Raw genomic sequence first — 26,004 nt, forward strand, 5'->3', positions numbered from 1 at the left:
ACCTCTCCCTGGGTTACTGGGGCAGGAGCTGAGCCTTGTTAAAGCACTGGTAGATTGCTGTTAATGTTAGCAATATGTTTTTATTATAATGAAACTTCTTAAAATATTTATTTTTCTTTCAAGTAAGCTAAGGAATTGAGGGCAGAAGCAGTTGGCTTCCTAATAAACAGTTTTTATATTCTTCTGTGGTACCCTGGCTGCCTTGGTAGAAGGACTATCTGCCCTACAGTCAGCAACCCTTCCTTTATGCTAGGCTTGCTGCTTTGAACACCCCAAAGACCACTTGAAAAGGTAGCATAGCAACCACATAACCAGTTGCTCCAACATGACCCCAACACTCCCCCATACTGTTTCAGAAGTCTTTCACCTGCCAGAGGTGGGGTGCTCCCTATCACCCAGAACCACAAAAAGGTTGGTGGCTGGCTTCTACAATCCTTCACTTGTGTAAGCCCCTCCCAAGGATGTAAGTATGGTTCTTTTGGAGGATGCATCCTTTGCAGGAAAATGGGGCAGACTCCCTTGCCGTATCTTATTTTTCTACATTAGCAAGCTGTTTGGTTTATTTTGCCATTCTGCTGGGAAACATCACCCTGATGTGGCAACACAAGGCCCCAGCCCAAGGGAGAACTTCTCTCACGTGGTCTATTCTTACCTCTTTGGTCTTTGCCATTCTAGAGCAGGGGATCTGGTGACGGGAAGAAAGGGTGAGATGGCAACAGGATGGGAGGATGCTAGCTGCAGCCCTGGAGCAGTAGCTCTGGTTACAGTAGAGATGGGAAAGTCAGTGGTGGTGGGTACGGGTGGCAGAGACGATGAGAGTTCTGATGAACTGAAGACAAGGAATGATGAGCTGACCATTGGAAGAGTCCCAGAGAGCTACCAAAGGGTCTCAGTGACCACAGGGCCATTAGCTGTAAAAACATCTCTGTCGATGGTTCAGTTTCTGAACAACACAGCACCCATCACTGTAGGACCGACGGTCCCAAGAGCTGCAAGACCAGAAGGTGCTACTGGCTCTGTTGTGTCCACTGCTGCTGGAAGTTGAGGAGCATAGTAGCTGGCGAGTACTAAAACCACCATATTAATCCCAGAGCAGTAAGCCTCTAGCCTGAAAATATGTTCAGCCATAAGTACCCGACGTTGATGAAGGCAGTAGGCCAATAGCTGTGCTCTGTATAAAACTAGTTCTATTAAACATGGGTATGGTAGAAAATGGTCCCATAGGAGACAAGATGTAACCCCATCCTTTGAAAATTGTAATACCTCGGAGACAATAGAAGGTGACAATATCATTAGTGAGCTAGTCAGAGGGTTGACAAGATGGCATGGCAGCAAAAGACATGCCACTGTGCTTGACGACTTGAATTCCATTCTTGGGATCAACACAGTGGAAAAAAAGAACCCACTCTTGAAAGTTCTCCTATGACCTCAACCAGTGCACATTGACCCTCACAGACTTCAACACACAAAAATAAACACATAAATGTAAATTGAAACACGACACAGGCAGAGTATGGGGATCCTTTGAGAATCAAGGAAGGCATAAGTGACTTCAGATGAACTCAAAGAATGAGGAAGATTCAATGAACTTGATCTGCTGATCAATTAAATAATAAAACAAAGTTAAACATTAAATGGCCGAACCAATAAAAACATCCAGTTGGTGAGATAAGGGCTAAAGGTTCTGGGTAATCATTTACTCCTAAGGGTTAGACAGCGGCACAAAGCCCAGAAACAAAATGACCGGAACCAGAACCATGCGCACTGCCTTCCTCAGGTTTGCTTTCAAGTTCTTGCTCTGTTGTTGCTGATTTGGGAATATGGGCCTTCTTCTGTTGAGATGATAGGAGGCGAGCAAGACTGTCTCTCTTGGGAGATGGTTCTGAAAAGTGAGGCAGGATGCTGCCTTTCCCTGAAACAAATGAGGACCCTGGGAACTCCAGAAGAAAAGGGATGGAGGAAGGGAAGAAGGAAGGGAGGACGGGAGGGAGGGAGGGAGGGAGGACGACAGACAGACAAAAAGATAGAAGGTGGGGGAGGAAAGGGAGAGAAAGGGGGAGGAGAAGAGAGAATATCGGCTGAAGCCACTAGAAATAAATAAGCAGCCATCATAAACTCAGGGTTTATATGTCTGAGGGTTATTGATGTTGGAAAATGGAGCAGAGCACTCATGCATTTAACTTACATTTGTGAAGTGCATTAATTTGAGGAAATAGCATTAACCAACAGATTGAGGCAATAACGGCTTATGTCTTAAACAATGTTTTTATCAGGCTTCAAAGATCAACTTAACCAAAACAGAGTGATCACGGGGAATTACACTGGGAAGTGGGGGACAAAACAAATAACACCCCTTATGGCTTTGGACAGTGGTTCAGAGTAAAGAGCCTAGACCGGAAGAAGTTTTGGGGGTTGTGGATGAAAATGATGCCATGTTTCTTACAAGGAGAAAACATTTAGAGTGGAGACCAGCGCTATTAACCTTGCCATTCTCACTGCATGCCAGCACTCGGGCGGGGTGGGAAGCAGGTTAACGCCAATAGCTCAGAAAGAAACAATATTGCTAAGAAAAATTGCTAAGATCCGCTGACCCACCTGCTTTCCCGGCTCTTGTAATTTCCTTGCCCTAAAAGGAAATAGTTAAGACTGATAAATTTCAAATTTATAGCTCTGCCTTAGCCCACAAGACTGAGGTCTGCTGGGCGGTCTTCCTTTCTGTGTACAGTGCGAAGGAAACCTTCGCCCCACCCCCGTGCCCACAGCTCCATGGGGCATGACTCACTCTTACCTCAAGCCACGTAGAGCCTCCAATGGTTACTGCTCTGCCTGTCGCATCTCCACACCCATCTCTTTACCAAGTCTTACTGGCTCATCTCCAAATCACCTGATTGTGGGCTTTTTCACGGCAGGCAACTCAGCCCAGCCAGCATCAACTCCGCACCCAGGGTGCGAACAATTGCTGCCCAAGGCTGCTGTTCCTAGGTTTTCCGCATGCATCACAGGCTGGCTGAAGTAATCCCAGTCCCTAGCCAGGCCTGTGGGAGCCTGCATCCTGTGACCACTGCCTGTTGCTTTGACTGTTGCTGCCCCCTTGAATCTCCTTTCTCACTCTGTGCGAGCTACGTCAGACTGCCTCTGCCTTCCAAAGCAAGCCGAAGCTATTTGTTTCTTTTGCTGCCATCCTCGTGCGCAGCTGGACTTCCCTTTCAGCTCAGAGATAGCCACTGGGTACCAGCAGACTAGGTGGTTGGACTAGCAAAGCAGACGCCCTAGCTGTCACTGTTAGGCCCTCAGTCACTATCACTCAACTCTCCCGCCCCCTTCCCAGCTATGCCTTTCTTGCTTTTTCTCCCCTGATCATATTGCACACTCTCACTCACCAGGGCATGCGTCCTGCATGTTGTCCATAGTCCTGTCTCTCCCCCCCCCCCCCATCCTTGTCCCACCCTCACCCTCTAACTGGCGAATTCACTTATCTCACAAACTCAAGAAAGCCCAATTCCAGGCATCCACACTCTGGTGAAGTATGCATAGAAAGCAGCGAGTGAGAGCCAAGACCTCCAGTCATGCTGGAGAAAGCCATGGAAGCAACGTATTCCATATAGTCCACAAATGTTTACTGAATTCGTGAATGAGCCAGCGATCATGAGCTCTGAGACCTTGCTTCCCTGGGAGGGTCTGTAAAGCCATAAGATAATGGGGCCCTGGATTCCATCTTCAGTTCAGTGAGTGGCAAAAGTTTCTGGTCAACCCGTCTCCCTAAGGTGTGGTCAAGAGCCAGCACCTCAGTTTAGTTTTTCCAGCAGAATTCTCTGGCTCGACCCACTTGACTCCGCCATTCAGTGTTGGTTTGGACTGAGTTGTTTGTGAGTTCATTTCTGAATCCGGATGCAGCCTGGCAGGTCTAACCGCAGAGCGTGGGAGTCAGGATCCCGTCTGTGACCGCTCACTGTGAGCTGTAGTAGTGACATGCCTGGACATTAGGTGACCTTTGTAGCGACTCCGAAACACAGGATCATCCTGAAGCCAGCACACGCCACACATCTTTAATATGAACAGATTTCATATTCCCTAGATGGCAGGTGTAGAATGGCTTCACCTCAAGAGAAACTTCATCCACCCTTACTTTCCTTTAAATCAGTTTGGCCCTTCAGCTTCTGTGTTCATTGTCAGGTGGTGAGAAGCCATCTTAGACTCCATGTAACCCCAGTCTCATGGGTCATAGGCACAACAGACAGCACGAAGTTCCAGACTTTATATAATGAAACGTCTCAATTCCAGTCTGGACCCTGGAGGGAAGGGGCTGTTTGGATAGCCTCCCGTTCCCTTCCTTAGTCAGCCACTCCCCTCTCCTCTCATCCTAGCTGAAGCTTCTAACCCTTCCAGGGCTGGACTAGGGCAACGGAGGCCAATATGAGGAGGGGTGCCTAGCCCATGCTGCATATTTAGAACTCCTCACTGGGGACTTCGGGGTCCTTCTCCTGTCAGGGGTGACTCATGTCTTTTGGTCCTTTCCTCAACTGTCGAGCATCTGTTAGTCCACTTCTGTGGTCACAAAACAGCTTCTAGGCAGGGCTTCTGGGCAGGTTTTAGAAAGCTGGAACCTTGACTCCTCTCAAGTCATCTACATCTGGTTGACCTGGAATTTGGGGCTCTGTCCCCCAGCATTTTTTGCACCTGCTACCGTGAAGATACTACAGGCATTTAGTGTGGGGTGGGCTTTCTCCTCTACTCAACGGATACCCACAGTCACAGCTTATGTGCTCTGAACTGAAAGACATGAACTCACCAGTTCCCTTCTCTCTGCCTTTCTGCCTCCACTCTTTCCCACAACGAGCTCCCTTGGGCATACGTGTAACCCTATAAATGCCTCTCTTTCCCTTTCATAACATCCAGGTGGCTAAGCTGTTCTGTTTGTTCATCACAGTTGGTTTGTGCCCCTGAACTTGGTTCAGTAGCATCTTCCTCTGAGACCTCTGTGATGGTCTCTTCCAAGTTCAGGTAGGGCTCATCATCTAGGATTATTACACACACAGAGAGACACGAAGACGCATGCACATACATATACACATGAGAGTACTGTCAGCAAGAACAATTTGCACACCCTGCAGGTTGCAATTACAGTTTTTTTGTGGTAAATATTTGTTGTTGTTGCTTTAAAATTTTATTCATTTACATTTATGTTTTATTTGTGTGTGTGTGTGTGTGTTTGTGTGTGTGCGAGCACGTGCATGTGTTCATACACTATATAATCTGTGTATAGTACATGAGGAAGCCGTAAGAGAACTGTGCTCACCAGAAACCTGCTGGATTAACAGGTGGTTGTGAGCCTCCTTGAATTCATGGAATACTTCTGAAAGAGTAGCAAGTGCCTTTAACCACTGAGCTACCACTCCAGACCCTTTCCAATTTGTTTTTAATCACATCAATATTTCACAAACACTGATTAGATACCATAGATGAAATGAAATTCCTGTGTGACCATTTTGACCTGTCTTGCTTCCCCCTACAAAGATGACAAAACCTATTAGAACGGATCTTAATTTTTCTTTCATAACTTTTTTTAGATCTCATATTTACACATAAAGTATGTGAGGTGTGTCTTCGTGTGAGTTTGTATACTTAAATTTAGTTTTCTACAACCTGCTTTTCACCCAACAACTTTATTTGTTCTCTCGTTTTTTTTAAATTAGTTTTTTGAGAACATTGCACAATGTGTATTTAGCACATACAGTCCTCGGATCCACTCCCCACTTCTCTCCACCCAAGTTTACATCCTCTTTCTCCCTTCCCAGCACTTATCAATTGGCCATAGCTCCTCAGCTGGGGGACGGACTTTGTGCACAGCTCCCTCTCCGTGCTGGGGTTTAGTCTGGCAGAGCTTGCCCAGGTCCTGTGCATGCTGTCACGACCATTGTGAGTTTGTGTGTGCCCCTTCCTGCTGTGTCTGGAAAACACTGCATTATTTTCTTGTTGTCGTCTACCCCTCTGGCTCTTGAAACCTTTCCACTTCTGTTTCCATATTAATCCCTGAGTTTGTGAGGAGGGGGAATGATGTGTGTATGCATGCGGGTGTGCGTGCATGCATATGTGTGTGTGTGTGTGTGTGTGTGTGTGTGTGTTCCATTCAGGGCCAAACATTCTGCAGTCTCTTATTTTCCACATCTTGACAAATTTTGTATCTCTGTCTTGCTGTAAAAAGAAGTTTCTTGATTAGGGCTATAAAATGTATTAAATTATTGCATTAATATATTATATATTAATATATAGTATATGTAATTATATATTAAATATATTAATTTATGTCTATTAACATATTAAACTGTTAGGAGTTGTTTTAATAATGTGCCCATGCAATAGAATGATAACAGTAGGATCAGTAGGCTATATGACCCACCTAGCCACAAGTTCTTGGCCAGTTAATGGTACCAGGCCTGAATTTCTTCTTGTGGAGTGTGCCTAAATACAAGTAGAAAGTGGTTGGTTATACTCATGATCTTTATGCCACTTTCCTGTGGTGATTCACATAAGAAGACCCCATAGTTCCAAGCATTTCAATTCTTGATCCCCAGTTGGTGGCACTGTTGGGTAGTGAGTGCTATGCCCCAAGTGGCTTGGTTTTGCAACTGACTCGGGACAGTGAGGGAACGAAAAAAAATGATAGACACATATACAGAAAAGCTAGGATCAAGTAAAGTGTGTGTACTCTGAAGGAGCTGCACATACTTCTCCTACAACTCAGAACCTTAGCATCTTCTCATGTACAGCACATGGAGAAGTTAGCTAGTCTTGGTAGGAGGTCTTTGTAAGCGAGCAGCCTGAGGCTCTAGACATCCAGGAGGAGGGAGCTGCAGTCGTTAGCTAGTTTTTATATCCATGTGATCAGTCATCTATAAACACTGGTACTAGGACCAGAAGAAGAAGGCCTTGCCAGTTTCAAGCCTCTCCCACATGCAGAAAGGATTTGCCATCTCCCATGGGCTTGAGGGCTTGGTCCTTGTATGGCTGTGCCCATGTCAATAATACAGATCCATCCTGGACTTCATCATTCAGGGCTTCCTCTGCTCCCTGGAGGGTAGGTTTGGAGGGCATAACCTTGCTGGAGGAAGGATGTTACTGGGGGCAAGACTTCAGGTTTTCAGACCATGTTCTATTCCCAGCGTGTAGTCTCTGCCTGGTGCCTGCAGTTGAAGATGAGAGCCCTCAGCCACCTGCTTCTGCTGCCTTGCCCTCACTCCACTATCGTGGGTTCTGTCCTTTAAAATTGCACGTTCACACACTTTCCTCTATCAGTTCCTGTGGTCATGGTGTTTCATCACAACAATAGAAAATTAATTGACATAGCATGTCTTTCCTGGCCAGTGGTTTCCTGCTGAGTAAGGCTGACAATCAGCTTTCTCCTCTGGCAGTGTGCATAGACCCTTCCAGTGCTCAGAAACCCAAATCAGGCTCTTTGCAAGACGGAACCACTAAATGGTCTCTCTAACCCCTCTTTAATCACTTTAGGCATCCTATGTAACGTTATGAGTCTAATATATTTGGGGAAGTTTCCATCTATCTTCCGTGGCTTACATCTGAGGAGTTGGCTTAGATGGGCTGCATCTCTGGATGTTTATCATTTGAACCTCAAGCTCATAGTAAGTGGAACTTCACCTGTAGTAATTGGTTGTGATCTGTGTATATCAAAAGAACAAGCTACAAGCTTAGTTCTCAGAGAATATAGTGTGAATTCAAAACCCCACTTCGCCAGGAATTTTTAGAGTCCCTGTTTTAAAACCAGCAGCTGGGGAAAGTGTAGAGATTCTTAAAGTTTGGGGCCTCTGCAGCTTCTGGGTATGTGTTAGGATCTTCCTCATAATCTCATTCCTGACATGGACCTGGCTTCATCCTTCATAGTGACTGGGCCATAATCCTGCACCCCTGATGGACGCTGCCTCTATGCCCCACCCCTACATCACAGAAGAAATAGTGCATGACTCTAAGCTTTCATTGTATCCATGGAGGTAGCTCTTTCTAGCTTTGGAACCCTGCGCCTCAAAGAACAACTGTTTGCCATATTTTACCTAACCTAAGCATTTTTAAGGGACAGTTTCCACCACCCCAGAAAATTTAATCTATTGAAATCTTCCAGATAAAGTTTCAAATAAGTGTTTAAGTTTTCATGTCCAGGTGCTACAAATACCCAGCTTAAGAATAGGGAGCAAACAGATTTAGAAAGAATCTTGTATTGATCTAGACAGTCCAGGCTAGTTTACTATTTGAAAGATACAGCTAGTAAGACTCAGGGTAACTATATCTTTTCCAAGGTCTCACATTTTGTTAGTGACAGCCAAGGATGGGGACCACATCATATAAGATATAGGATGCTTTCCTGTCTGTGTTTGCTCTTACATTCTTTTATTTCAGTAAGTAGATGCTGAACCTTAGGAAGAGAGAGAAAAAATGCCTACTGGAGCAGACATCAAGGAGAGAATGGGAGACAGTTCCTATGACAGCAATTCAAACATGACCCAAGAACAATCCTTCAAGAAAGGTAAAAATCACACACAAAGAACTCTGGTTATGGGCTGTGGTGGCGCACGCCTTTAATTCCAACACTCAGGAGGCAAAGGCAGGTGAATCTCTGTGAGTTCAAGACCAGCCTGGTCTACAAAGTGAGTGCCCAGGCAGGCTCCAAAGCTACACACAGAAACCCTGTCTCAAAACAAAACAAAAAAAAAACTCTGGTTATGAGGAAAATAGGATCTAGGCACCCCAATTTCCTCCTTCTTGATAGATAGCATTTTTCTCGCTAGTGACCAATAGAGCTAAATAGTGATAAAGCATTTTTACTCCTAATTATTTAATTTCTCATAGGTAATCTCAAAGGCATACAGAACAGATAAGAAAATGATGTAGGTGGGTCTTCTATCTATCTGTTGTTTCATTGGTTAATTAATAAAGAAAACTGCTTGACCTGATAGGTCAGAACATAGGTAGGCGGGGAAGACAGAACATAATTCTGTGAGGAAGAAGGCAGTGAGGCAGTCGCCATGATTCTCCAACCCGAGAAGGATGCAGGTTAGAATCTTCCCCGTATTCTTTTAAACACTGCTTGGACCATTAGTTTCAGCCTCTTATTGGCTATCTCTCATATCTTGCTTAACCCATTTCTAATAATCTGTGTAGTACCACGAGGTGGTTGCTTACCCGGCCCTGGAAACCTTATCTCTGAGGCTGGCTTTGCCTCCAAAGGAACTAGCTCTCCATCTCGGGAGAATGGAGACTCCGCAGAACAAACTGTACCCCCTATATTCCTGAGAACCAAACAGACACCGGTCTTTTGCCTCTTCCAGACCTAGAAACCATAAGAAGGCAGCTGACTGCACGACCTCTGTCCCTTTTTCTCCTAGGTTTTTGTTCACTGCGGCATTGCCTGGCCTTCATCTTGCAGCTCTGTAATTTTTCGATCTATACCCAACAAATGAACTTGAGCATTGCCATAACAGCCATGGTGAACACCACAGCAGCAACCAGCCAGCCCAACACTTCCACTGAAAGACCCCCCACTGACTCACAGAACTTCTGGAATGAAACAGTACAGGAATCTAAGGTACTGATATGTTTTGTGAGAGTCTCAACTATTTCTTTGATTCAAGGGCCATCTTATGAGCAAATGAAATTTCTTTAGTATGAGACCATAAAGATTACCTGAGGGGATTTTTATCTCTCTATATATAATGCCTATAAGTGAAACCTTGGTTAAGTCAGAATAAATCATGGTTCCTCATTCAGTAAAAATAAATTCTTCTTCTATACGGATGAAAATCAACCCCAACCAGGCTCATAGATTATGTGCCCTCTCTTCTACATAATGCTCAGTATCTCAGCTATGACATTTCTTTCTTCATGAGCTTCTCCTTCTGTCTCTATCTATTATGCATAATATATGTATCTATTATAATATATAAAATATAGTAGTTCATATAGATCCTATATGAAGATGAATATTATATGTATTTGCCTTTCTGAGACAGAGACTTTCTATGTTTGTCTTCAAACTCCTTATCCTTCTGCTTCAGCATCCAAAGTACTTAGATTCCAGGCAAGTACCAGCATGGATTCCTGTAATTTGTTTTTTGTTTGTTTTTGTTTTTCGAGACAAGGATTCTCTGTGTAGCCTCGGTGTTTATCCTGGAACTAGCTCTTGTAGACCAGGCTGGCCTCGAATTCACAGAGATCCACCTGCCTCTGCCTCCCAAGTGCTGGGATTAAAGGCATGTGCCACCACTACCCTACTGTGACTCCTATATTTTAATTGGTCAGTAAATCATGTCAGGGTGATAGAAAAGAATATACTATGCATATACTTAGTTTTTTTTCTTTATGAAACTTGTGAATTGGAAGAATTGAGCAGTGTTGAAATGAACTGCACATTGCTTTCTGTGTCTCAAGTCTTACAATGAATAGTCAAACAGCTGAGCCAGATGTGAAGCACAACTGTAATCTAGTGACTTTGGAGTTTGGAGCAGAAGGACTAAGAGATCAAGATCATCCTGGGCTGGCAAGAACCTATCTCAGACCAAAATGAAATGAAACAAGTCACATATGCAGCCAAACAATGGATTCTTCTTGTCGCCTAGGCCCCAGTGTATGACTGGACTCCAGAGATCCAGGGTATCCTCCTCAGCTCCCTGAGCTACGGGTCATTCTTAGCTCCAATCCCCACTGGCTATGTGGCTGGAGTATTTGGAGCCAAGTATGTGGTTGGAGCAGGTTTGTTAATTTCTTCAGTGCTGACTCTCTTCATTCCACTGGCGGCTGACACTGGAGTAGCCTTGCTCATTGTCCTTCGGGTCATCCAAGGCATTGCTCAGGTATCAAGATCTTTACCAAGTATAACTGGCAAATATCTATGTTCTAGAATGATCTCATATCTCTAAGAATGAATAATTTTCCCCAGGTTATGGTATTAACAGGTCAGTACTCAATATGGGTCAAATGGGCTCCGCCATTGGAAAGGAGTCAACTCACCACCATTGCTGGATCAGGTAACTGGTATCTGAATCTCATTTTGTATGCACTATCCAAGAGTACTCAGCAATGGGCTACTAAGAGAACAAAAACCTTGTATCCTAGTCACCCTGTCTTCATAATCCTTGCTTTGAAGAACTAGATCATCTTTTTTGATCAGAATAGCATGTTACCAATGCAGCAAACATTCTTGGATTTTATATGCATTAATTTCTTTTACCCTCATAAGAACCTTATAAATCAGTTAAATAGTATGTACACAGTGTAAAAAATCCAAGACACAAGTAGACTGATAAGTGTCTGATATGGCTCCTGAGGGAAAGAGCAGTGTTTGTTTTGTTTTGGTCTTGATTGAAGCTCAAATCCTCATTCACCATCACTCAACTCTGTAGGAAGGGTATGGATTCTCAAGACCAGCCTTCATCTACATACCCTTGTATCTTTTGCTCAGGGGCAATGCTTGGGACCTTCCTTGTCCTCATTGCTGGTGGTCTTCTTTGCCAGACCCTCGGATGGCCTTATATCTTCTACATCTTTGGTGAGTTTGTTCATTTTGAAAATCTCAGAATGTTTCTCTATGACAATGAATGCTGGGTATCTGGGATGAACGTATCTTTGGTTATCTAAATTTGAACAGATAGCATTTATGTAAAGTTGGCAATGTTCAAAATTAGTCATGGTGAAAATCTTGCTGATTTATAAAAGAGCATCTAGGTTTTAGTATTCTGGGGGCTGTAGAGATGGCTTAGCAGTTAGGATTATTTGTTGCTCTTGCAGAGGACTCAGGATCAGTTCACTCACAAAATATCCCATAACTTTGTGTAACTCCAATTCTAGGGGATCTCATGCCCTCTTCTGACCTCCACAGGTGCACAAATACATATGCAGACAAAACCTCATACATACAAAACAAAACAAGTAAATTTCAAAAGACGAACTAGTATGAATTTAATAGTTTGGCTATATAGTTGAATAACCTTATAACTTTATGGACATCAACATTGTTATTGTTTATAAACACTTGGTGGTGGGGGACCAGTCCCAGAAGGGGCATCAGCAGGATACCTGAGGCCTTGGCAGGGCAGTGGCAGGTCCCCAGAGGCACCCACAGGTTCCCTTTGTGGGTGAGAGACCAAGGTGGGTGAGAGACAGAAAGATACGCCCTGCAGAGAGAGAGTTTGGGTATAGCGTTTATTTAGCAGGTTATGGAGAGGAAAGGGAAGCTGGAAAGGGAGAAGAAGGGAGAAAAAAAGGCAGAGAGAAAGAGGAAAGGGGGGGTAAAGAGGGATAGAGAGAGAGGGAAAGGGGAGTGAGGTAGTAGTTACTTCTTCAGAAGAGGGACAGGGAGAGAGAGAGAGAGAGAGAGAGAGAGAGAGAGAGAGAGAGAGAGAGAGAGAGAGAGAGAGAGAGAGAGGAGTAGGCTGGAGAGGAGCCAGGGGATCTGCTTGCATGGTGGGGGGAATGGAGGGTTGGGAGTGGTTGGAGCTTGTCTCTTAAAGGACAGGGTACCCAGGTGACAGGGAAGGTCAGAAAAATAACAAGCACACACCTTTCTGAGCTAGGGAGATGGCTCAGTTTGTAAAGTGATTACCATGTAGGCATAAGGAGCTGAGTCTAATTTCCAGAACTCATGTGAAAAATTGGGTATCATGGTGCACATCTGTAATCTTAATACTGGGGAGGCAGAGACAAGCAGGACCCTGGACTTGTTGCCAGCCAGTGCATCCTCCTTAGTAAGTCCCAGTCCATTAAAAAAATACTGTCCAACAATGAGGACCCTAAGAGAGACAGACATACATGGATCTAATCTACATGGGAAGTAGAAAAAGACAAGATCTCCTGAGTAAATTGGGACCATGGGGACCATGGGAGAGAGTTGAAGGGGAGAGGAGAGGCAGGGAGGGGAGTAGAGAAAAATGTAAAGCTCAATAAAATAAAATTAAAAAAAGGGAAAGTACTGTCCAAAAACTAGGTGGCTGACACCTGAGTGATGGATGGCATTCAAGTTTGATGAGCCACACCGCCACTCCGCAATGATGATAGTGACTTCTCCAACACTGTGATAAGGAATGAATTAGATTGATGGTGATTAACTTCATTCTGCATGTAGAAACGGTCTAAGTAATCAGTTGCACATAAAACAAGAAAGGTAAACGAAAGGCAGGAAAAGGCTCAGTGGAGAAGCTAACCTTGCAGTCCAGCAGGAGGGGCACCAGCTGGTGCTCAGTTGTGAGGGCACGTGCACTGAGAGCTTGTGGGCATCTTCGGTGTAACACGTGTGTGCTTCAAAGCCTCTGGTAACTCAGCGGTTGGAAGCAGCTGCCGTTCTTCCTGGAGTCCCACGGAGCAGCTGGTGGCCTCTATTCTCTTTCTCTCATCTGCCTTGGATCATGGAGTCACTGGAGCGCCTTCCTCCCTAGAGGACGGGGAAGAAAGGCAGCATCTCTTGATGCCTCCACTGACAGCTGCCCTAGGGCTGAAGCAAAAGCAAGTTACAGGAACAAGACCTACGTCAATGGTGGTGAAGTACCCTCCGTGACAGAGCCATTCAGGATCACAGTGTTGGGGATGAGGGTGAAGTACCTGCACTAGTTATTCTATCCACCATAGAAATCATCAAATGGAAGGAAAGCGTCGACACAGTGCTGACGGGCTCTTCTATCACAGGTGGAATTGGCTGTGCCTGTTGCCTGATCTGGTTTCCTCTCGTATATGATGACCCACAGAATCACCCCTTTATCAGTGCTGGTGAGAAGAGATACATTGGGTGTTCACTGGCTCACGAGGTACATTGAGGAATCTCCCTGTCACTTTCCCTATCCCTGGGTATCTCCTATCTCATGATAGAGGTAGAGCAGGGGCACTCCTATCTCGTGATGGAGGGGGTAATCACATGCGTTTTCTTTTAGGATTGCTCACCAGGCTGGTCTCTTCCAATTAAAGCCATGGTCAAATCTCTCCCACTTTGGGCTATTGTAGTTTCTTACTTCTGTCAGTATTGGCTGTTATCCACAATGATGGCATACACACCCACGTATATCGGCTCTGTACTTCAAGCAAACCTCAGAGACGTGAGTATAAAGAAGGTGTACCCGGTTACTGTGTTTCTCTGTGTGATCTCACTCGTGGCCACAGGATGAGGAATTTAGGCCAGGACCCCCTCACAGGAAACGCAGCCAGGTAACTTGGATTCACACTGACCTCAATGTGGTTCACTGCTTACTTGAGCAGAGGTGTGGCTCCAAATCAGGTCATGGTGTCATATTTTTAAAAGTCCTATGCAAAAAATCCTATACTTAATGAAGTCAGCATTTATAAACAAGAATTTTCTATTGGTAGCATAAATTTTTTTAAAAGGATTAATAAATTGTGTTGTAAATAAGATATTAGACTTCTTTTCCTTCCTTCCTTCCTTCCTTCCTTCCTTCCTTCCTTCCTTCCTTCCTCCCTCCCTCCCTCCCTTTCTTTCTCCCTTCTTCCCTTTCTTCCACCTTCTCTCCCTTCTTTCTTTTTTCCTTTCTTTCTTTCTTTCTTTCTTTCTTTCTTTCTTTCTTTCTTTCTTTCTTTCTTCTTCCCTTCCTTCCTTCCTTCCTTCCTTCCTTCCTTCCTTCCTTCCTTCCTTTCTTTCTTGATGTTTTTTTCCCCTGAGATAGGGATTCACTAAGTATCCTAGGTTAGCATGGAATTTACTACGTAGCTGTCCCCCAAATTCAGGTCTTCTTATGTCTACCTCCTCACTGTAGGATTCCAGGCATTTACCACCAAGCCTAGCTCAAAATCTTTAAAGTAACTATTTCTAAGTGATCTTTATATATGAAGAGAGCGCTTATCATTTTATTAAAATTATCGAAACCAGGTATGGTAGTGCATGCCTTTAATCCCAGCACTTAGGAGGCAGAAGCTGTAAGATGTGTGTGAGTTTGAGCCAGCCTGCTCTACATAGTGAGTCCTGGGTCAGTGAGGACTACATAGTGAGAGCTTCTGTCAAAAAAAAATTTAAGAAGATTGAGTTATGTGTGCATTTCCCCTCCATAACTACAGTTAAGTTACAATTCTAGTAACAAAAAATTTAATTTGCACTGGAAGTGATGTGTGTAAAATGCAAAGCCACAGGCCCGGGCCATCTTTTCAGGATCAGTCGGGGCCACAGCGGGGAAGTGCTGCGACTGCTTGTACTTACTATCTCCAATCTCCAGAGTGGAATCCTGTCGGCCCTGCCATTCGTGTTTGGCTGTGTCTGCATTATCCTGGGGGGACTACTGGCAGATTTCCTCCTCTCCAGGAAAATCCTCCGACTCGTGACTATCAGGAAGCTCTTCACTGCAATAGGTAAGGGCCAAGCTGGATGCTCGGCGACTGTGGGAGCTCTGGAGCCTCTTTTTTATGGCTTTTATTCTGCTGCAGGGGTCCTTGTCTCATCTGGGATCCTCGTGCCCCTGCCGTGGGTCAGCTCTAGCCGCAGCACCACAATGGCCTTCTTGGTTCTGTCGTCTGTCTTCTGCAGCCTCTGTGACTCAGGGGCCCTCATAAACTTCTTAGATATTGCTCCAAGGTAGGGACCCTTTTGCCTCATCCTCATAGAAGCTCAGTTCAAGTCCAGGAACCCTAGCTACCCTTGCTCTGATGCAAAGGTAAAAGATAGTGTATGCATCAGGTTACAGGGACAGTAATATCAGCGCTACGTCTCTGCAGTTCCTGGAAGGGACTCTAGGCTAGTCGGCCACTGTGAATGCCACCTTTCCTAGCTGAAACAAGAGCAGTCTGTGGCCATGCAGACACTTCGCCTGTAAGTCTATGCTGAAGAATGCAGCAGGCCATTGGATTGGTTACTGAAAGTTCTCAAGAGATCCCATCATGGAGGTCCATGTGGAGCTTAAATAAAGGGGTTGAGAGAAATGGCTCAGTTGGTAAATACTTGCCAGGCAAGCATGTGGACTCGAGTTCCATCCCCAGAACTCATGCTGCAAAAAATTAAAATAAAACAAAGTAAAATAAAACAAGGCAGATATGTGCACTTGCAATCCCAGTGCTGGAAAGCTGGCAAGAGGTACGGATCCCTGTGGCTTGCTTGCAGCTGGCCTAGCCTACTGGGCAATTTCTATGCTAATGAGAGACAATATTCTGAAAGAAATATGGACAACTGAAGAATGTCCCCAAGGTCATCTTCTGTCCCCAAGGTCATCTTCGGTCCTCCACTTGTAGCGCCCATATGTACATGCATACCGGCGCACATGTGAACACATATACACCCATAAAAAGAAAGGGGCAAGACATAGAACCAAAGGAAAGACTCATTATCTCTGGTGTGAGTCATGCTAGAGAGAACTGAGACCAGACATAAAGCTCCCGGGGTCTAATCCGGGCAACAGGAAATGTTTCATCTTTACACAATGGCCCCTGAGACATGTAGGAGAAAGGCTGGTCTAGAGAACAGCCATGTCATCCCACGAAGGTCTTGGACACAGAAGGAGGAGGCATTTTATCCCGAAACAGGGCTACAACATTGGCCTCAATAGCAAGAGCCAAGAAGTTGACGTGTTAGCGTAGACTACCCCTGAAAGGCTGAGCCTGTAGCATAGGAGTATAAGGATCATTAGTTAGCATATGGTGTTCAAGTTTAATATGCACCACCCTAAACCTCCCCAGAGATAAGCATAGAGATAGGACAGCGAATGCAAACCTTTGCTTACCTGAGACTTCCCCCTTCCCAGGTACGCTGGCTTTCTCAAAGGACTACTGCAAATCTTTTCGTATATAGCGGGAGCCGTAGCTCCTACTGCTGCTGGATTTTTTATTGGTCAGGTAAGATTAAACATTGTCAGAAATATCAGTAAGAGAAACTGAATAGCGGTAGTTAGTAGAAGTCAGTCTCAGGTGCTGTTAGTTCCTCAGTGAGAAAGAACTCAAAGCTCATGCATCTGGAGCCCTTCATTCCCAGCTCAGCTTATGAAGGGAAACTCCATATTCTGTGGCTTTGGTGTGTGGGAGAATGCTCGGGGCCGAGGGCTATGGTTTGTGAATTCTTACAGGCTGAGCCTCTCATGTTAAAGTCCTACATCCAGTAATATTCATAGCGTTTCTCCTATAGTACTGTATGATCATTCAGCATAGTTTGCCTCAAACTGAGTGCTCTCAGGATTTTGGGGAGGTTTTCAGTGTTAACATCTTGAATGCTCTGGGAAACCCAGGATGAGGTGGCTTTCTGTCTAGGAAGCTAACAAGTCTTTGGAAATTGATGAAAAAATGTTTAATGAATGGCAGAGGGGAAAGCTCCCCGCACCTCACACCTGTGCTCCTGGGTGTTCATTAAACGCCTTGCTCGTCACTCAGAGCAGAAGCACCCAGGACCAGTGCTGCTGGGATGCCGGTTTTCATTCTGAAGCCTCCATCCTGGAGTTGTGTTGAAGGAGGCCGCTTGTTTATCTCCCAGCCCCCCGGCAGCTCAGACCAGAAATAATCACACAGAAACTATATTATTTAAATACTGCCTGGCCCATTAGCTCTAGCTTCTTATTGGCTAACTCTTATATATAAATTTAACCCATCTCCATTAATTTGGGTATCACCACATGGCTGTGGCTTCTGGCATCTGTCTCTGGTGGGGCTAAATGGCTTCTCTCCTGACTTCTCCTTCTTGTAATCCCAGCACTTGGGAGGCCAGGTTGGCCTACATTGTCAGACTCTGTTTTACAAACAAATCTTTAAAAGAAGAAAAAAGAAAGAATAAATATATAATTAAACCTGATAACTTGAACATTACCTAAGAATTATATAGACATACCTTTCACATGGAAAAGGATGTCTGTGAGATTTATGAAAATCTCACTTCTAAGCTTCCCGTGACTTTCTATTAATAGCTCAGAAAAAGACAGGAGATTAGCAAAGAATGGACTTTATCAAGTCCCCTTTTGCCTCGAAGCTTTCTAGTCTCTGAAAACACACTATTAGGGATTGGTTAAAATGAAAATTCTCATATAGACCTTGTTTCTCTTGCCACTTGACTGACTGATTAGTTCATTCATTTAGTCATTCATTCATTGATTCGAAAAACTATTAAATGTTAGTGTGTATTATGTCCATGGTTTTAACAAACAAACACACAAAAGTGTCCTAACCCTATCCTATTAAATCTACAATGTAAAACAATTGACAGAAAACTGAAGTAAATTATAGACGGATTGGTGGTAAGTGCTGAGAGAAGCGGAGAGTAGGAAACAAGACCAATTTATCAATGTGGCCAAAGGCAGAATCTTTGAAAAGGTGACTTTAAGCAAGTTCTGGAAAAAAGTGAGGGAGTGAGTCAAAAGAGTGTCCGATGGGAAATGCTTTCTAGCTGAGGGAAGAGGGGACTGATGGCCTAATGTTAGACACGCAGCAGTATATTCCAGGAGCAAGATGGGCATCATGGAGGTTGGGATGAGTTAGGAGAAGGAGCATCAAGACATAGCACCCCAACTTTTCTGAACCAGGGGTACAAGAAGTAGGCCACCATTGCTAACAAGTAGTTTCCTGCCTCCAGGATCCAGAGCTTGGCTGGAGAAATGTCTTCTTACTGGCAGCTGCTATTGATGTTGTAGGCCTGCTCTTCTACCTCGTCTTCGGCCGAGCAGAGGTCCAGGACTGGGCTAAGGAACAGACCCATCTCTGAGAAGAGTGAGCAGTGTGTGAGATCCTGATACTTCCCTTCAAAGACCTGCTTTTGTGCCTACTTGGCTGCTAAAGACATCTAACCAAAAGGGCTTTGTTCCAGGGTCATCTCAGAGATCCTGGCTAGATGATACTAAAGGCATTCCCCCGCCCCCCCCACAATTGGAGGTCTCACAAGGGAAGGGAACGGTTGGTTGTTTATAACTGTAACTGTATGCTCCTGGTAGCACAGGTGTGTCCAACTTTCTCTGAATCCTCTATACTTTCCCCTGCTGCCATGGTAAAAGTATCAGGGGTTGGAAGATAATTTGCAATAAAACTGAAGAGGAAGTCAGAAGTACAGGAGTGATGTGTTGAAACCATGGAAGAGTGGTACCATGAACTCTGTAAGCTTCCAGCAATAGAGACCTGAAAACCCAGACAACAGAACATCTACAGGGGCAGGAGGCCAAAGTGGACAGTGACTCTCACGTTAAGTGAGAGGGTTAAAGAGCCATTGTGAGTCTTGGTGTGTGCAGAGTGTCTAAGAAAATCAAAATAAAGAACAAGGAAGAGTGAATCTATTGTGTAAAAATGAATCAACTTTCTTCAACTAATACAAGACGGGCAGTAGAATTCAACCATTCTAGAGTTTCTTGTCTGTGGATCTTGGCTTTGGATCAAAACCACTTCCAGAACATAAACACCACTCAGGCACTCTCTGGAGTAAACTCTTCCACAGATACCTTCTTTTTGACTACTCTGACCTGGACCTTTCATTGGGATGTGGATCTGTGCAAATCTCTTATGGAGTAGACAAGGGCTTGTGTGACTCTGATCTCCTCATGTACCGCTTTCCAGCATCAGTCTCACAATGACTGCTCCTTGCCTGCTTCTCTGACTCTTGTGGTTTCTGCCACTGTTCAATAGGTCTCATTCAGTGTAAAATGTCTTCTAAAAATGTTGGTAAGACACATGCTTGCTCCAGCTCATTTCTAATGTTTAGAGAGTGTGTATGGAGATGTGTGGTGTTTCTTTGCACTAAGAATCCACACAGACTACAGAAGAGAACATAAACACTCAAACACTAAATGAGTGTTAATGAATACATTAGTGTGTATGGAGACATGACAGGCCTCACAGTCATGCATAGCTTGAAATAACTCACTACCACAGGGGGATAGATGGCTTTAATGACAGTATCACAAGCGAGTGTGCAGTGACAGCTGCGGACTATGTAAGAAAGAGGGGCACATCTTACTAGAATATGTAAGTGCCATGCACTTATTTAAGGGTGAGTGGTGGCCACCACCATTACACAGCATCAATTGAGCTGGTGTTTGAAGACCTGATGTAGGAGGCTGATGGAATGAATGTTCTAGGAAAGACCCTCGAGGAAGATCCACAGCATTTGCAAAGGCTTGGTGGCAAGAGAGAAAAGGCAGGCGTGAACAAGAGCAGAATTGACTGGAAAGTGACTGAAGAAGAAAGATCAGGAGTGAATAAGAGAAAATTTGGCGGTGAGGAGGTTATAGAAGTATTGAAGTCAAGAACATCCAGGGCATAGTGGACCTAGTGAAGAGTATTGGTCTTTATATTAAAATCAGTGATCATATTTTAATGGAATGGGACACAATCATGGTTCTGATTTTTTAGTGGTCACACTGCATAAAAGAATTGGTTAGGAAGTCCCCTGCAGTTCAGGATAGTGGTGGTCCATGGTATAGATGGATGGGGTAGGGAGAAATAAGCCAAGTGGATAGCCTGGCCCCATTATAATACTCCAGGAGAGAGTGAATGACATCCACAGCAACAGTTGCATTTTGGTTTGTTGGTAGGTCAATGGGGATGCTTCTCCCAACAACAACTCACACAATGAAGACCACAAACAGAAACATGGGCACAAAGGTCTGGGTGGCACATGTGACATTTGGGGTCCAGTTATGAATTTGGTAACAATTTAAACAAAGGTCATGATGAAAATTTTCAATGTGAATGAGATTGCCTGGGTAGACAGTATGACATAAAAGAGAAAGTCTATAACTAATCTTTCATGGTCAGCTAAAGGATAGAGAGAGAGAAGAGGAAGGTGGGGGAAAGGACAGAGGGAGGAATGGAGGAAGAAAGGAAGAAAAGTATAGACGGCAAACCAAGAGAATAGTATTAAGATGGAGAAATGGAAAAAATGAATTACAAAAAGGAGCGGTCGGTCAGTGTGGCATCAATCTGCAGGGATCTGGCTGATGCGGAGGAAGCAGAGTGAGAAGAAAGGGGTCCAATCCTGAGACTTCGGAGGCAAAAGAGAGGGAGGAAGAAAGGTGAGAGGTTCAAAGCAAGTCTGGAGCAAGCTATGAATACCCCAGAGACAGAGCTAGCTGAGAAATCAAAGTGGAGTAAAGAAAAGCTTCAAGCGTGAATGGAAAGATCCTGGGAGGGGGACGAGGAAGGACTGCTGTGGCCTAAAGACCAGCTAGGAAGATAACAGGAGTGGGATGTAGGTGGTCCATATTAGCCAGTGAGAAATCCAAGGAGGGCTTCGTTCTTGGAATCTTTCTCTCTATTTGAAAGTGCAGAGGGTGCATGAGGGGCTTGTTGCTAAGACAGAGGCTACAGTGCTCTTATTAGCTAGAAGAGCAGCATAGCAGAGATGCCCTGCTGGTGGCCGGGCAAGGTCTTTGCCTTCCATACAACCCCGGAATACCTACACATGCTTCTTCTTCTAGCCCATTCATGACAGTTTCCAACCCCAGAGAATTCAGGAACCAAGGCATGCATTGTTTGACACATCTTCAACAAAGTGTGGGATTCCATATACAGTAAGTACCAATAAATGTTTAAGTCATGTATTGGAGCAGCTCTGGGGTGGTATAGAAGACCAGTTAGGGGACAAAAGGAATGGGAAAATGTCCTCGTTTCTGCCCTGTTGCTGTGACAAATACCATGACCAAAGCAACTTACAGGAGGAAAGGATTTATTTGACTTACACACACACCTAGGTCACAGTCCGTCATTGACAGGAGACAGGGCAGGAACTCAAGCAGGGATTTGAAGCAGAAGCCATGGAGGATTGGCACTTGCCAGCTCACCCACAGGTCATATTCTTCTCTCTTTCTTATACAGCACAGGACTGTGTGCTTCAGGGTGGTGCTGCCCACCACAGGCTGCACTCCCTTGCACCAGCTAACCATCAGTCAGTCCCCCACAGACAAGCCTATAGGCCAGTCTGATCGGACCAATACTTTGGCTGAGACTCCCTTCTCAGGTGACTCTAGGCTATGTCGAGTTGATGGGTAAAGCTAATGGGGAAAGGAGAAAAGGAACCAATTTCACCCCAAGTTTATATGCCTTTGCTTTTAGAACCCATGGGTTCTTTTTCTTGTAGTTATGTTAACAGAAACCTGGGTGTGACACTGTCATTCTCTTTGGCAATCCTGGACCTGACACAGGTCTCATTAGAGCACATAGTCAGCTGTCCAAGGTCTTCATTAATCCATTTCTTTTCCCTCCCATGCCACTTGTATTTTTATTTTTTGATATTTATTCATTTTTATTTTACTCCTACAAGAGTTCTGCCTGCACTATAAGTGTGCAGTGCCTATGGAGGCCAGAAAAGGGTACTGGATCCCTTGAAACTGGAGTTCCTGATGGTTGCTAGCTGCCATGTGGGTGCTGGGAATCGAACCCGGGTTCTCTGGGAGAGCAGTCTTCTTAACTGCTGAGCCATCTTGCCAGTCCCTATTTTTTATCTGTTTGTTTGTTAATCAATCATCTTCAGCTGCTGCCTATAACACGTCTGACTTCTCTGGGACCATCAAAGAGGAAACTGATTTTTTAAAATATTTTCTTTCAGATTGGGCTATCCTAAAAGAATATAAATAATTTAAGTTGTTTTTTTTCAAATGGCTCACATATTTACAACAAAGAGGAATGAATGTTGAAAATTGAAAACAAAATGAGCAAAAACAAACCCAAACCAAGAGGCTGTAGAGTAAAATTTCATCTTATGTTTGTTTATTGAATCACAGAGGAGGACAGATAAATAAATCCACCTTTAAACTCAGACACGTAACTTGTCGCATACAATACGCAGTGCAGAAGAAGTACACAGACTAAAGCGGGTGAGACTGGCCTCCCAGGATCCTCTCGCCACCCCCTCCTGGGGTTGGTGGCTCCCTGGGGATGGGAGTCTCACACAGTTCCTCTTTTTTTTAATAGGGACTCTGACCTCGTGCTTCGTAAGCGCTCAGTTTTCTATTAACTTTTGTAGAAACAGGAAAACAAAACACACAGAGATGTCACTGGAGTGTTGTCACGCAGAGAGTGAGCCAGCACCTCAAAGAAATTAGTGTAGACTAGGAGGCTTTTCTCAAGTCGTCTTTCTTGTCCAGTGACAGGTTATCCATGCCATTTTTGCATGTCTCCCCTACGGACATAAAAATAAATAAATCTATCTGCCAGGTGCCACCTTGCCTCCTTCCTCTGCCCTATCCTGGGAGATCTATGTGAAAATATCGGAGTAGCTGCTGCATTTTGCTAGCCCCAGTCTCGGTGCTCGAAGATACTCATTGCTGTGTGTTGAGGCTGCATCCTGAAAACAAAACAAGCAAATCAAAAGCCACTGTGCCATAGAGCTGGCACTCCTGTAGGTATATTAATGCCCTCAAGACAGCACATTACAAGTGTAGTAATAATAGGTACATTCTCTGTGTCCCCACATTTCATCTTTTAATACACTGATTTGTTATTAAGACAATGAAAATTGGGGACCCTGCACCAAGCACGCACTCCAGCTTCCGGGTCCCTGCACTCACGCACCATCTGCCTTTTCTAAGAACCATTCCTGACACCCATAGAGGCTGCTGTCTGACAGTCTAGGGTGTTCTGACTGTTAACAGGCATCCGGACCAACTCCTCTGTACTCATACATCCTATCTAGAACCTGGAAAAAAATCACAGCCAAGATGCTTACCCAGAGGGTCCAGCCAGGATCCTAACTGGAGCAACAATGAAGAAGGCACACATTATTCTGCTTTGTTTTGTTTTTGTGAATGAGTTTTTCCTGTTTGATTGGCTTGATTTTGTAGACAGGGTTTCACTAGCTGGCCCAGAACTCATTATATAGACAGTCTGGCCTCAAACTCTCAGAGATCTGCCTGTCTTCGTCTTGTGAATGTTAGGATTAAAGGTGTGTGTCACCATGTCTAACCCTGTTCTAGTCTTCTTTAAACGGATTTTACTTATTTTTTAACTTAAAATTTTCAGTGTGTGTATTCGATGTATATGGTAAATAAGAACAGCTGCAAATAGCTGGATAATGTGAATTGAGTATGTTCCTGCCATGCCTGCCTTCGCTTTGCTTCTTCCTCCTCTCATCCCGTTTGTCCCCATTGTTTCCCTAGACGGTTTTGCTTTGATTTCCATGTCCTATATGTGATATTACCTTTCTGTATGCTTTTTTATGCCTCTCTCTCTCTGTGTGTGTGTGTGTGTGTGTGTGTGTGTGTATTTGGAGCTTTGCATGTCAATTATGCATTGCTGGACAGAACATTCATTTGCTGCAGGTGTCCCCATGTATTCTGTTCAGAGAGGGGACCCGCTGCAGGTATTTGAAACCTCTCAATGGCATTGTCACTGCCTTGAGTTCACGGATTCATCTACGAAGTTCGCTTCTGTCCTCTTAATGTGAGGTGGCCTGTCTGTGGCAGTATGGCTCTCAGAAATTCCAGGAGAGTCTTTATATAATATGGCAAGTTGTGATGTTACAATGGTGTCTTCAGGGTAGTGGTGGAACACATAGCAGATCTATAATCCCAAAGTGAAGCCCTGGGAGAGTTGAGGTGGAGAAAGGCTTTGCAACAATTTAAAAATGCCTGTTTTTACCTGAAGGTCAGAACAATGTAAATATGCCTATTCTTAATTTTGATCATGGTAGCACATGCATGTAACTCAATCACTCAGAAATGGAGGTGGAAAAATCATGAGTCTCAGGCCAGCTTAGGCTGTATAGAAAGTCCAAGGCTAGTCTAAACTATACTTATTGAGGTTTTGAATTAATGTACACACACACCACACACTTCACAGAAAACAAAAACACTCCTTAAGCTACACAGAAAACAAAAACACTCCTTAAGCTAAACCAAACCAAAAAAAAAAAAGCACTAAATAAGAGACATTATCTCTTGAACCTTGCCTTCAATTTTATACTAAGGGTTCTAAGCAAAGCAATTAGAGAAAAAATGAAGATTATTCAGATAGGAAACAGAAGTGAAATTACCTACATTTCTAGATAACAAAATTATTTATGTAGAAATCAGACAGTATCCACTAAAAACTAGTAAGATATGCTTAATGAAACTGTAGGGCATTACAAAAGTTAATTGCATTTCTATTATATTTAACACAAAAATTAAACTGAGAAGACAATTTCATTTAAAATAGAATTTAAGAACCAAGCACACTGATATACATTTGTAACGTATATAACTTCCTGAGAGTGGAAGCTATAAGTTCTGGGCTAGTCTGTTTGGGCTCCACAGTGAGTTCCAAGCCCATCTAACATCACCACACTCTGGTTCTAGTTCTTACCCAAGAGTTCTTGGGTAACATACTCAGATACTATGAAAGTGCACTAACATCAACAACAGAACGGACCAATGAGCAATGCCTCATACACAACATCAGCTCACAAGCAACTGCATCCCCCTCCAAAACAAACAGCCAGGAGCAACAACGAAACCCTCTTTGATGCCTTGTTTCTCTCTACTCCATTTTGGGAGGAATATCTGTGTATTCTGACTGCTTCTATTTCCTCACATCATATTTTCTCTCTCTTTTCTTTTCCACAGATAAAATAGACAACAGAAAATTGCAGAAAGCAAATAGTTGGCTTAGTGGTTTGCAAGCACAAGGGCCTGAGTTTGAACCCCTGAATCCATGTAAAAATTTATAACGTAGGGGCACATACTTGTAACTTGAGCACTGGGGAAGCAGAAACAGGAAGGTCTCTGGGCCTTATTGGCCAGCCAGGAGACTCAATTGTCTGCCCGACAATAAGAGACTGTCTCAAAAGAGCTGAACCCTAAGAAAAACATACATAGATCCACCTGGAAAGGGGAAATAGACAGGATCGCCTGACACGATTGGGAGCATGGGGGTAGGGAGAGTAGAAAAAGGGGAAGGCAAGGGGAGAAGGGGCGAGGGGAGGAGAACTTGAGGGAACAGTATAGTAGGGATGGAGGAAGGACAGAGATGAGAGCAAGGAAAGAGATGTTTTGATTGAGAGAGCCATTATGGGGCTAGCAAGAAACCTGGCACTAGAGACATTTCCCAGAATCCATAAGCATGACCCCAGCTAAGACCCTAAGC

General features: G+C 44.2%; 2 protein-coding genes across 4 annotated transcripts in view; one reads left to right on the forward strand and one right to left on the reverse strand.

Annotated features, from left to right (window-relative positions):
• Nucleotides 1-1,708: 1,708 nt before the first annotated feature.
• Slc17a4 (solute carrier family 17 member 4) lies at nucleotides 1,709-19,760 on the forward strand. Of its 3 annotated transcripts, none has more exons than XM_075970996.1 (13): nucleotides 1,716-1,777; nucleotides 7,507-7,637; nucleotides 8,407-8,533; nucleotides 9,393-9,592; nucleotides 10,623-10,856; nucleotides 10,943-11,030; nucleotides 11,465-11,551; nucleotides 13,681-13,799; nucleotides 13,923-14,084; nucleotides 15,210-15,342; nucleotides 15,418-15,565; nucleotides 16,725-16,815; nucleotides 18,591-19,760. In XM_075970996.1, the coding sequence occupies exons 3-13, from the start codon at nucleotides 8,443-8,445 to the stop codon at nucleotides 18,687-18,689; spliced, it is 1,452 nt and encodes a 483-aa protein (XP_075827111.1). In that variant the 5' UTR covers nucleotides 1,716-1,777; nucleotides 7,507-7,637; nucleotides 8,407-8,442; the 3' UTR covers nucleotides 18,690-19,760. The 3 variants fall into 3 exon arrangements, with proteins under 3 accessions (XP_075827110.1, XP_075827111.1, XP_075827109.1); XM_075970994.1 differs by having other exon boundaries at nucleotides 18,533-19,759; XM_075970995.1 differs by lacking the exon at nucleotides 7,507-7,637 and having other exon boundaries at nucleotides 1,709-1,777; nucleotides 18,533-19,759.
• Nucleotides 19,761-22,665: 2,905 nt separating this feature from the next.
• Slc17a1 (solute carrier family 17 member 1) overlaps nucleotides 22,666-26,004 on the reverse strand; it is a 23,596-nt gene continuing 20,257 nt past the window's right edge. The window contains exon 12 of the mRNA XM_075970997.1: nucleotides 22,666-23,227. The gene's annotated coding sequence lies outside the window, so the exon portion shown is untranslated. The remainder of the gene's footprint in view (nucleotides 23,228-26,004) is intronic.

The sequence above is a fragment of the Microtus pennsylvanicus genome, chromosome 4, assembly GCF_037038515.1.
Source record: "Microtus pennsylvanicus isolate mMicPen1 chromosome 4, mMicPen1.hap1, whole genome shotgun sequence".
NCBI lineage: Eukaryota > Metazoa > Chordata > Mammalia > Rodentia > Cricetidae > Microtus > Microtus pennsylvanicus.

Coding starts and splice junctions, on each gene's coding strand:
- Slc17a4 (XM_075970995.1), top strand. CDS start 8,443: ATGCCTACTGGAGCAGACATCAAGGAGAGAATGGGAGACAGTTCCTAT. Junction 9,593..10,622: donor AAACAGTACAGGAATCTAAG/GTACTGATATGT, acceptor CTTGTCGCCTAG/GCCCCAGTGTATGACTGGAC. Junction 15,566..16,724: donor TTCTTAGATATTGCTCCAAG/GTAGGGACCCTT, acceptor CCCCCTTCCCAG/GTACGCTGGCTTTCTCAAAG.